Raw genomic sequence first — 12,631 nt, 5'->3', positions numbered from 1 at the left:
TACGATGGTGTGTTAGTTTCTGCTTTATAACAAAGAGAATCAGCTATACATATATCCCCATATCTCCTCCCTCTTGCATCTCCCTCCCACCCTCCCTATCCCACCCCTCTAGGTGGTCACAGAGCACCAAGCTGATCTCCCTGTGCTATGCAGCTGCTTCCCACTAGCTATTTATTTTCCATTTGGTAGTGTATATATGTCAGTGTTACTCTCTCACTTCGTCCCAGCTTATCCTTCCCTCTCCCCGTGTCCTCAAGTCCATTCTTTACGTCTATGTGTTTATTCCTGTCCTGCCCCTAGGTTCATCAGAACCATTTTTTTTTTAGATTCCATATATATGTGTTAGCATATGATATTTGTTTTTCTCTTTCTGACTTACTTCACTCTGTATGACAGACTCTAGGTCCATCCACCTCACTACCAGTAACTCAATTTCGTTTCTTTTTATGGCTGAGTAATATTGTATTGTATATATGTGCCACATCTTCTTTATCCATTCATCTGTTGTTGGACACTTAGATTGCTTCCATGTCCTGGCTATTGTAAATAGAGCTGCAATGACCATTGTGGTACGTGACTCTTTTTGAATTATGGTTTTCTCAGGGTATTTGCCCAGTAGTGGGATTGCTGAGATATATGGCAGTTATATTTTTAGTTTTTTAAGGAACCTCCATACTGTTCTGTCAGAGATTTTTGATGAATTGGGACTGTATCTTCTATTTTTAATTTATGACTAACTTTGTATGTCTAGCTGTGTTGCCCACTGTGCCTGAGTCACCAGAAGAGGAAGTGAAGGCTAGCCAGCTCACAGTTCAACAGAGCAAATTATCTGTCCAGTCTAATCCCTCTCCTCAACTGCGAAGTATTATGAAAGTAGAAAGTTCAGAAAATGTTCCTAGCCCTACACATCCACCAGTGGTAATCAATGCTGCAGATGATGATGAAGATGATGATGGTAAGCTTTAGCTCTTTCTTTAAGGCAAGTAAATGATCAGGGTAACTTAGTGAATTAGAATCAGACTTGAAGCTCTAGTAGACCTGTTTTTAATTGGGAATTTGCCTTAAATTTTGATGATATAGATCAGTTTTCTGAGGAAGGTGATGAAACCAAAACACCTACCCTGCAACCAACTCCTGAAGTTCATAATGGATTACGAGTGGCTTCTGCCCGGAAACCTGGGGTCAATTTAAAACAAGGTAAGAAGAGGCTGTATTGATGCTGGTTCCTGCTCATAAATCTTACAGCACTGTTGAGTGAGTCCAGACTATTTTAAATACCTCTGAAATTTAGTTCATGATTACCACCACCTCCATCTTCCTTGCGCCCATTATACACACACACACACACACACACACACACACACACACACACACTTAATTTCTCTTATTCATTGAACAAACATTTGAATGCCAGCTGTGTACAAATAAACTGCAGAGGTGAAATGGTGCTGGTTCCTCATGTGGTTGCTATTTGCATTCCTAGGTGAATGTTTGAATTTTGGGATAAAAACTCTTGAAGAAATTAAATCAAAGAAAATGAAGGAAAAATCAAAGAAGCAAGGTGGTGAGTTATCAGGAGTTTTGACATGGAGGATTTTTTTTTTTAATAAATAAATTTATTTATTTATTGACTTGGTTCCCCCGGGTCTCAGTTGCGGCAGGCAGGTTCCTTAGTTGCGGCATGCATGTGGGATCTAGTTCCCTGACCAGGGATGGAACCCAGGCCCCCTGCATTGGGAGTGTGGTGTCTTAACCACTGGACCACCAGGGAAATCCTGACACGGAGGATTGAATGTTGCTACAGAAGAATAGAAAGGACACTTCTGCAGCAATGAAGACCCAATGCAGCCAAAAAAAAAAAAAAGATACTTCTGATAATAAGGACACTTGACACCAACCAAAATGAGCAAATAGATTTTGATTTTTGTGGCTTCTTTGAAGTAAAACACAGTCTTATTTAAATCACAGTTGCTTTTTTAACCCATTGCAGCTGTTTCAGTCCCTAACTGTTCAGAGCTAGGCACATACAATGAAGAACCTGAAAGAACTTGTTTATTTTGAGAAATATAACTAAAGAATAGCATATAAGGTTTTTGGTTTTTTTTGTTTGTTTGTTTTTTTGAACGCATTGCATGGCTTGCAGGATCTTAATTCCCCAACCAGGTTATTGAACCCATGCCCCCTGGAGTGGAAGCGTGGAGTCCTGACCACTGGACCGCCAGGGAATTCCCTAAACTATTACTTAAAAGAGGAAAAAGTTCATTTTGTAGTAGGTGAATTCTTCCTCAAGAGCTGCTAGGATTTTCTTCTGGTGCTTGCCTTAGCCTGGTTGATCTATATTTCCAACCCTAAAAATTATATAGTGTGAAATGCATTTAGAGGGAATCAAATGGTTGGTTCTAAGTGCCTTCTTGCTAAGGATTGTTCCGTAGCAACTTTGGAGTTGTGTTTTGCAGATAATTGAATATAGATGGAAAAGATTGAATTAACACACTTAATAGCTAATGTGCTTCTGAGGTTAACTTTAGAATAATGTTAGCCTTCCTAGTAAATAAAAGTACATTGAGTGCCTGAGTCACTCAAAACAGTTTTATATTTTACTTTCACATTGTGCCAAAGGCAGATAAAAAATAAGATTATCTCCCCTTTCCCTACTCCATTTCACTGTAGGCAAACAGGAACACAAAAACTGATTGACTTGTAGTCCAGTGGTCTGTGTTGGATTTACCTGGTCTCAAAAACAGAATTTCTTGACTTCTGATAGCTGTATTTTCCATAAATTATTTACTGTTTTTGACTCTCTATATTTAGAAGGTTCTTCAGGAGTTTCCAGTCTTTTACTCCAACCACAGACCATTCCAGGTCCTGAAAAAGAGAATGTCCGGACTGTGGTGAGGACAGTAACTCTGTCCAACAAACAAGGTGAGGTATAGGTAGGTCTTAAGAGGTGTCAGCCTACTACTTTTAAATGACTGGGAGAGCAAAATGCTTGGGTTGGGTATATTGGTGGATTTGCAGGGAGTCTTCAGTATGTTGATTGGATAGAATGATGAAAAATTAGTGCATTTGCCCCTACTGTTTAAAAAGATGAAATTCTTAATCATGCAGCTCTCACATTATGTATTGTATTTGATTTTTACATATACTGTTTATTTTATCCAACGAATTTATTGACTGTCCATTGTAAGTAAAGAACTGTAATATACCTTTTAAGTTATAGAAAAATGTAAAAGTCTTTTTCCCTTAATAGTTTTAAATCTGATAGGGAATATGACACAAGTAATTGTAGTATGCAGATACATTAAAATGTGCCATTCAGACAACAAAGAATCAGAGGAAAGAGATCTCACTTTTTGCTGGGGTGATCAAGGAACGTTATATAGGAGAGTTAGCAGTGGAGTAAAGTATGATTTCATTTAACATATGGAAGTGCACAAGCAAAAGTATAGCTTGGGTTTTATAATCAATTGGTTAGACACAGCTTGTCTTTGTGTACTTAGCTACTATTAATTAGGACTGTGCTATTGCTTCCCTTTGGACTGTGCATTTGGTTATTTAAATTATTATTTAATAGGTTGATTTTTTTTTCTTTTAATGTGGGTAGTTTTCCTTAAGACTGAGATCTGATTTCCAAGAGACTTTAATATCAGAGCATACTTTGTACCCATTAGTAGTTACTGAATACGGAAAAATTGGCTAATGGTAGAGAAATTCTGTTTTTGCCATTTTAGGAGAAGAACCTTTGGTAAGATTGAGTCTAACGGAGAGACTGGGGAAACACAAATTTTCAGGAGGTGAGATAAGTTTTGAGCATATCCTTTGTTTTCTGCTTGTTTGTGCATTACATATCTCCTCCAAAATTCTCTTTATACAAATGCCGTGTCAATATTGATATTAACTCCCTTGTATTTCTGGCTGAAAGCATGTATAAAATCTCTTCATGTTTTTGACATGTGCGAAGTTATACAAATTTATAGTGTTTTAATTAGATTATGGACAACTTTTTAGAAGGTACTCGGTTTAAAAAAGAGTAAAGAATACCTCTGTTTGTATGGATAAATTGAAATTTGAGTTTTTAGAGGGAAAACAAAGTGTCCAGTTAATATAAATTCAGTCCTTGAATTTATTAGTGCTATTTTATACTTAGGGAAGTATTTTACCATGTAACTGAATTACTGTGTACTGACCCTAGTGTATCTGTCTCAAAATAATTATTTTGAAAATCTTATCTGACTTCAGAGGTTCCTTCATGCTCCTTTAAAATGTGCTTATGAATATGAAATCTTATCTGTTTTGTGTTTTGTTTTATACCATTCTCGCTGCCTGAGAAATTTAGGTAAAAAATTACGGAAATAATCTATTTTAATATCAGCATATGTGTAATAAACTTTGTGATTTGGGGTTGTATATTTAAATTACAAATAAGAGGAGAGAGAAAAGTACATTCTGTGTAGGGTCTTTAAAGTTTTTATGGGACCCTGCTAAAGTTCTACCTTCAGTCAAGTGATCCAAAGAATAGTTTTTAAAAACTTTTGACATTTAAACAGCTTGTATTGACCAGTGTAATGCAATAAACCAGGAGTCAGGAAACTTGGTTCAAGTCCTGGCTCTGTCACTAATTGGTGACTTGGGTAAGATACAGCATCTTTCATAACCTTAGATTTCTTATCTGGAATCGAAGAAAGGGGCTCTTTGGCCTTTGGAGTCTTCATGTCCCTGGAAAATTTTTAATTTTATGGTTCTTTTGCTGTCCTCCTAATCATCCCAGTTGTATTTAATCACAGATCGACCTAGAATTCAACAGTTGGCCAGTTAAAGATATTTTTTGTGCATGAAGATTTTTTTTTTCACATATTCCTATTCCTGAATTTCAGCTTTAATCAGGGTTTATAATCCTCCATTTATAGTTTTAGTTATTTGGTAAATGTTAATTTGTGCATTCTAATTTTTTTATCTCCTTCCTTACCTTTTTTTTCTGGGACATTTTTATTCCTTCTCTAACATTGAGTTATAAGGAAGCTAGTGAATGAACACATCATATAAATGCAGAAAACTTACAGAATTATTCTACATTGTCTGTTTTTGCCTGTATTTCTTGACCTTGCTGAAGGTTGGCTTGAAATCTTAAACTGAGTTCCCTCTCTCTGTTTGTAGGTTGCGACAGTGATCCTCCATTAAAGCATAGCCTTGCACAAAGGCTAGGGAAGAAAGTTGAAGCTCCAGAGACTGACACTGACAGAACACCAAAGAAAGGTACTTTTGTTCTAATATACTTTGTGTGTGTAATCTTGACACTTGTCTCTTGTAATGTTAACAGGTATGGTTTGTCATTCTTTTTGTTCAGGTTAATAAGATTATTATCTTCTTGTGTCTGTTTTATTATTCGTTCAACAAACATTTGAATGTTTACTCTGCTGGATTCTAGGTAGACACCATTGGATAAAAATAAACACCATCACAGACCTCAGGAGCTTGTAGTATAATGGCAGATAGGAATCTTTACATATATTGTGATAAATTCTGTGACAGAGAAAGTACACAGTGTTATGGGAGCACATAGGAAGGGCACCTAATCTCACCATCTGTCAGGGAAAGGTTCCCAGAGGAAATGATATTGAAGCTTAGACCTGAAATATGATTTAGCCAGGTAAAGTTGAAGGGCCAGAGGCAGAGAGTATAATACACAGAAGGCACAGAGCTCAAGGGACTCACTGTGACTCAATCAGAATTGGAATGAAGAGCATGGTAACTGGAGAGGAAGAAGGGATTGGTCGTATAGAGCAGGAGTCCCCAACCCCCGGGTCACGGACAGGTAGCTGTCTGTGGCCTGTTAGGAACTGGGCCGCACAGCAGGAGGTGAGCAGCAGGTGAGCAAGTGAAGCTTCATCTGTATTTACAGCCACTCACCATAGCTCGCATTACCCCCTGAGCTCTGCCTCCTGTCAGCATTATGGTGAGTTGTATAATTATTTAATTATATGTTACAATGTAATAATAATAGAAATAAATGCACAATAAACGTAATGCGCTTGAATCATCCCAAAACCACCCCCTCCCCACCTTGGGTCCGTGGAAAAATTGTCTTCCACGAAACTGGTCCCTGGTGCCAAAAAGTTTGAGGACTGCTGATAACAGAACCTTTTAAGCCATATTAGAGAGTTTGGGCTTATCCTAAGATAGTAGCAAACAATGGGAAGGTTATAAACAAGGATCAGAGATCCTCATATTGGCATTTTGGAACCATCATCTAAAATATGGAGAAAGGGGATAAGAGTGCTGTCCAGGAATGAGTTAGCAGGCTGTTAAAATAATCCAGGCAAGAGGAGTTAGTGTCATAGATTTAGTGTTCTGGAAGTTGGTATGAAGAGATGCAGACTAATTAGAGAGAGATTTGGAAGTTAGAATGATTTTATAGTTGAAGTGTTATTTATAGAAGGAAGTAAAGGGTTGGATTTTTTTCCCCTTGTCTCACTTGCAGTGAAGCAGTGGTGTTAATTACTTGAAAAAAAAAATGTTTTTTCCTTCTTGTGTTTAGTTTCAACTTCTGCCGAAGATAAGACACTTCTTTCCACCTCTCCCCTAGCCCGAGAGGCTTTGACGAGTAGACTTTCTTGTTTGGGGGCTTTCCTGTATTCTGAAAGCTGTAAACAGAAGTTAACTTTTTTTTCTTTGCAGTCAAATTTCCTTCCCTTTTGCCTATCAATCGTATTGAAGACTCTCATAACTAAAGAGCATATTTCAGATGGATCTAGGGGGGAAAAAGCCTTTTGATGCCAATAAGATTTTAGAATGATAAGATTTTAGAATGTTGCACAGTAACAAAATTATTTCCTTAAATTCAGTAATTTTTGCTTTTCAGATGTAAAAGAGAGGACTTTTTCTTTGTGCTTTCCAAAGTGCTCTAGAGAATCCATTATTTGTATAGATCTATCTGTACTGTGAAGAAGAAGTTGTAAGACCTGAATAGATTTTTGAAAAGCATTTTCATTAGAAAACAAGTATAAGCCTAATTCGTGACCTTTGAAAAAGATTTTTGACCTATAGAAAGTCTCTGTTCAACTTTTTTTTTTTAAGACAGTGTTTGTTGATTGATTGATTGATTGATTGATTGATTGCTGTGGGCTCTAGGTGCATGGTCTTCAGTAGTTGTAGCTCATGGGCTCTAGAGCACAGGCTCAGTAGTTGTGGCACATGGGCTTAGTTGCTCTGCAGCATGTGGGATCTTCCCGGAGCAGGGCTTGAACCCGTGTCTCCTGCATTGGCAGGCAGATTCTTAACCACTGCACCACCAGGGAAGTCCCCAACTTTTTTTTTTTTTTTTAAACAGTTCAAGTTTCCAAGTCTCTGAAGGAGCGATTAGGCTTGTCAGCTGGTCTAAACAATGAGGAGGCAGCAGGTAGGTAAACTCTAATGCCAGCTCCTGATATTTTTTTCCTTGCTGTTAAAATCTTTGGTTTTTCTCCAGTTTACCTTTTGAGTTATGTTGGGGCTTACGTTTTCTGTTTTTTGTGGGTTTGCTTTTTAAGTAATAGTTTTCTCACTGGAATGAGTTCTCTTTTTGTAGTTAAAGGTGGCAAAATGATTGTTTATGATAGCATTAATAACCAGAAATTAGAAATAATCTAAATATCTAACAAAAAGGAATTAAGATAGTTATGTACTAAAATAATTGCTGTCATGAAAAGTCATGTTCTGAACAATAATGATATGGGAAACTTATCTCCTTGTATTGAACGAAGAAAGGTTATGAAAGTATATACAAGTGCTTTTGTCTTAGGGCAACATATGAATCTTTTTTTTGGGGGGGTGGGGAATGAAATTTATTTTCTTATTATAGAAACATATTCCTTAGGGAAAATGTCCACATGTGAGATGATTTCCAGTTTTTTAATATCTATATGTATGAATGGTGTTAACCTGTGCTTTTCCTTTTTCATCCTATCCTTATCTTTAGATAAGGATAAGTATCATAAAAAGGGAATCTGATGTCAAACATTCTTTTGTAAACAACCTGAATTTACTCTTCAGAAACTTTGAGGATTTCCTCTTATTTCTTCCTACTAGGCTGGGACTTCACTATGATAGATCTAAACATGGATCTTTTTGTTCATTATGCTCAGTGTTTAGTGGGTCCTTTGAATTTAAGGACTTAACTAACTTTTTTTTTTTTTTTAACTAACTTTTTTAGTTGTAGAAAATATTCCTCTGATTTCTTTGAGCATGTCCTCCCCACCCTTCTTTTTGTTTTCTCTTTATGGAATTGTTATTAGATGTTGGAACTTTTGGACATACGCTCCATGTATCTTAACCTTGCCTTCATACTTTCCATTCCTTTGTTTTTTTGCCTCACTTTCTATGACTTTTGCTTGGTTATATTTTCTAGATTAGGAATTGACACACTTTTTCTATGAAGGATCAGATGGTAAATGTTTTAGACTTTGAGGTTCACAATCTCTTGTTGCAACTACTCAACTCTGCCACTGTAGTGTGAAAGCAGCCATTTGCAGTATGTAAATGGATGAGTATGGCTGTGTTCCAGTAAAGCTTTATTTATAAAATTTAGACCATGGCCATATTTGGCCCATGGACTATATAGTTTGCTGACCCTGTTCTAGATGGCTGATATTCTACTAGCCTTGTCTTTTTTTTTTTTTTTTTTAATTAGGTTGGATTTATTTTGTCACTTGGTTTTTTATTTTCCAAGAACTTTTTTTAGTTCTCTGATTTCTCCTTTTGTACAGCCTGATTTCAGGCAGTTCTGGGGCTTCTTTCTTTTTTAAAAAGTAATTTATTTTTTATTTTTAAAAATTTATTTTGTTGAAGTATATAGTTGGTTTACAATGTTACATTAATTTCTGCTGTATAGCAGAGTGATTCATTTATACATATATACATATTCTTTTTCGTATTTTTTCCATTATGGTTTATCACAGGATAGTGAATATAGTTCCCTGTGCTATAAGTAGGACTTTGTTGTTTATACATTCTATATGTAATAGTTTGCATCTCCTAATCCCAAACTTCTAATCCATCCCTCCTCCACCCCCCGCCCTTGGCAACCACAAGTCTATTCTCTATGTCTGTGAGTCTATTTCTGTTTCATAGATAAGTTCATTTGTGTCATATTTTAGATTCCACATGTAAGTGATAGTATATGGTATTTGTCTTTCTCTTTCTGCTTACTTCACTTAGTATGATAATCTCTAGTTCCATCCATGTTGCTGGAAATGGCATTATTTCATTCTTTTTTATGGCTGAGTAGTATTCCGTTGTATATATGTACCACATCTTCTTTACCCATTCATCTGTCAGTGGACATTTAGGTTGCTTCCATGTCTTGACTATTGTAAGTAGTGCTGCAGTGAATATCGGGGTGCATGTATTTTTTCAAATTATATTTTTCTCTGGATATACGCCCAGGAGTGGGATTGCACGATCATATAGAAATTCTATTTTTAGTTTTTTGAGGAACCTCCATACTGTTTTCCATAGTGCTACACCAGTTTACATTCCCACCAGCAGTGTAGGAGAGTTCCTTTTTCTCCACACCCTCTCCAGCATTTGTTGTTTGTAGGCTTTTTGATGATGGCCATTCTGACCAGTGTGCCTCATTGTAGTTTTGATTTGCATTTCTCTAGTAACTAGTGATGTTGAGCATCTTTTCATGTGCCTGTTGGCCATCTGTATGTCTTTGGAAAAATGTCTATTTAGGTTTTCTGCCCATTTTTCAATAGGGTTTTTTTTTTTTTTTTTTTGTTGAGTTGTATGAGCTGTCCGTATATTTTGGAAATTAAGCCCTTGTTGGTCGCATCATTGGCAGATATTTTTCTCCCTGTCTGTAGGTTGTCTTTTCGTTTTGTTTATGGTTTCCTTTGCTATACGAAAGCTTGTAAGTTTGATTAGGTCCCATTTGGTTGTTTTGTTTTTGTTTGCTTTAATTTCTATTGCCTTGGGAGACTGACTTAAGAAAACATTGGTACGATTTATGTCAGAGAATGTTTTGCCTATGTTCTCTTCTAAGTTTTATGGTGTCATGTCTTATATTTAAGTCTTTAAGCCATTTTGAGTTTATTTTTGTACATGGTGGTGTGAGGGTGTGTTCTAACTTCATTGATTTTACATGCTGCTGTCTAGCTTTCCCACCACCACTTGCTGAAGAGACTGTGTTTTCTCCATTGTATATTCTTGCTTCCTTTGTCTAAGATTAATTGACCGTAGGCATGTGGGTTTATTTCTGGGCTCTTTATTCTGTTTCATTGATTGGGGTTTCTAATTTGAATCTTTTTTTTTTTAATGGGTTTGTATGTTATTTTGTCTTCCTCATTGCTTCTCTTCATTTTGGTTCATTTTTAATGTTGCTTTTTCATAGTTGTAAGTACTGGGCCGAGGTTTCTTACAACCTAGAATCACTGGGCCTGTGATTCTAAGGATCTTTTTCCCAAGTGGTCCTCTCTCCTGGCTGGGAGGTCTGTTTGCCTAAGTAGAGAGGGTGCACTAAATGGCAGCCTATGTTGGTTGTAGGCTGCAAGGCTGAGGGCTCATATGATTGCTATGGTAAGAAAGCCTTTCTTTACTTTCAGAGTGCAACTAATTTCATTTTCTAGCTTTGCTTTTTACTTTTCTCCCTCACCTCTCGTCTTTCTGCTTGGTATTTGTGAAAGCCTGAAATTTTCATGCTCTACTTCTTTTCAGCCCCAACATCCTCATAATGTGCTCCCTTCCCTGACAGATTCTCCTCTTTTTAGGGAGCAGTTCTCAGGAGAAGGTCTTGATTGATCCAGCTGTTCTGTTGTAAACCATCCTTAATTTCTACCACTGTTAATTTTCATACTAGTTTGGCAGTTTTCTTTGCCTGTTTTTTGAAGAACAGATCTCACTCCTATGGTTTTATCTATTCTTTTTCTGTTTCTGTAATTTCAGACATCTTTCTGTCTCAATTTCCTCAAGATTTATGTTCTGCCAGTAGCATCCTTGTTTTCCATTGCTATTGTGGATTTATTCTTTTAATGTCTTCTCTATTGTTTTGATGAAATTTTGTAGTGTAGGGAAACAGGGTCTCTGTGTCACCATTCACATCCTTTTTTTTTTTTAATACATGTATTATTTATTTATTTTTGGCTGCATTGGGTCTCCGTTGCTGCACGCAGGGTTTTTCTAGTTTGCGATGAGTGGGGGCTACTCTTCGTTGTGTTGTGTGGGCTTCTCGTTGTGGTGGCTTCTCTTGTTGTGGAGCGTGGGCTCTAGGCACGCGGGCTTCAGTAGTTGTGGCACGAGGGCTAAGTAGTTGTGGCTCACGGGCTCTAGAGCACAAGCTCAGTAGTTGTGGTGCACCTGCTTAGTTGCTCCGTGGCATGTGGGATCTTCCTGGACCGGGGATTGAACTCGTGTCTCCTGCATTGGCAGCCGGATTCTTAACCACTGACCATTCACATACTTTCTTAAAGTGGTTTTGAGATCAGACTACCATCTTGAAATGGAAGAATTTTTATTTAAAAAACCTAAGAAAATCAGTGAGTACTTCCTCTGTAACAGGTACTGTACTAAAATAATTAAACATAGTCACTGTTCTCATGAAGTATCTAGTATGGTTGGAATTACAAGGAGTTACCCCGTACTGTGTGATCAGTGCTGTGATCAGAGAAACAAACTAGACTGCTGGAGGGTGTCAGGTTCTAAGCTGAACTCACTTTAAACTAACTAAGCAGCAGGAGAAATGAGACCAGTAGGGAATATTCCATATAGAAGGGACAGCATATTCAAAGATTCAGAAGGTGAGACAGAAGTGATATGTTTAAGGTTGTAAAAGGATATTTTTTGTTTTGATCTTTCTTTAAAAGGTGTTGGTGATTAAATATGTGTGTGTATAATCTCCAAATTGTTCTTATTTTTCTCACATCGCTTCATTATTTCTTTCTTTAGGCCCTTCAGTAATGAGGACAGGCATATGTGCCAAGTGTGAAATTTTCTCTTTAGTTTAAACAAATATAGAATGATTAATGTATCATTAAAAATAGCTCTTCAGTGGCATGCCAGTCTCTGGGCCTTTCTCATTTTTCTTCTGTCTTGTCACATGTTCTACTTCCTTTTCATCCTTTCAATGTCACTTAAATATTACTCTGAAAAGCTTCCCTTAACCAATCTGTAGAAAAAGGTTGGTGTTCTTGCTGTATGCTCCTACATAGCATTATACAATTGACCCTTGAACAACATGGGTTTGAGCTGTGTGGGTCCACTTATACGTGGATTTGTTTTCAATAAGTATGTACTACAGTACTACATGTTCCATGGTTGGTTGGTTGAATCTGCAGATGTAGAACCATGGATACGGAGCCCAGTTGTAAAGTCACATATGTGGGTTTTCAACTGCATAGGGGTTGGTGCCCCAGTACTCCATCCCAACCCCTACATTGTTTAAGGGTCAACTTTACCTCCTTTATCAAAGCTGTTATCATTACCATACTTTGTTGTTGTTTAATTATTGGTCCGTTAGACTGCGAACTATCAATACATGTGGGCAGAGTTTGCATTTTGCTTGCCATTATATTTCTAGCATACTGTCTAGCATGTGTTTATATCTGTGCACGAATGGAAGAATTTATTTTTATTGATAAGATTTATAATGACAAGCTTC

At 37.0% G+C, this 12,631-nt stretch overlaps 1 protein-coding gene across 11 annotated transcripts in view; it reads left to right on the top strand.

The window, feature by feature from the left end:
- Positions 1-12,631, top strand: part of ZC3H11A (zinc finger CCCH-type containing 11A) — a 39,141-nt gene that overhangs the window by 21,931 nt on the left and 4,579 nt on the right. For 10 of the 11 annotated variants that reach the window (XM_067729357.1, XM_067729351.1, XM_067729353.1 and 7 more), the window contains 7 exons: positions 752-955; positions 1,081-1,197; positions 1,484-1,564; positions 2,812-2,922; positions 3,732-3,794; positions 5,155-5,253; positions 7,328-7,396. In XM_067729357.1, the coding sequence (XP_067585458.1) occupies positions 752-955; positions 1,081-1,197; positions 1,484-1,564; positions 2,812-2,922; positions 3,732-3,794; positions 5,155-5,253; positions 7,328-7,396 (744 nt within the window). The remainder of the gene's footprint in view (positions 1-751; positions 956-1,080; positions 1,198-1,483; positions 1,565-2,811; positions 2,923-3,731; positions 3,795-5,154; positions 5,254-7,327; positions 7,397-12,631) is intronic. The other variant, XM_067729361.1, reaches the window with a different exon arrangement.

The sequence above is a fragment of the Pseudorca crassidens genome, chromosome 2 (assembly GCF_039906515.1).
Source record: "Pseudorca crassidens isolate mPseCra1 chromosome 2, mPseCra1.hap1, whole genome shotgun sequence".
NCBI classification, from domain to species: Eukaryota; Metazoa; Chordata; class Mammalia; order Artiodactyla; family Delphinidae; genus Pseudorca; species Pseudorca crassidens.
The sequence above is the reverse complement of the archived record's forward strand: the minus strand, read 5'-3'. Positions and strand labels throughout refer to the sequence as shown.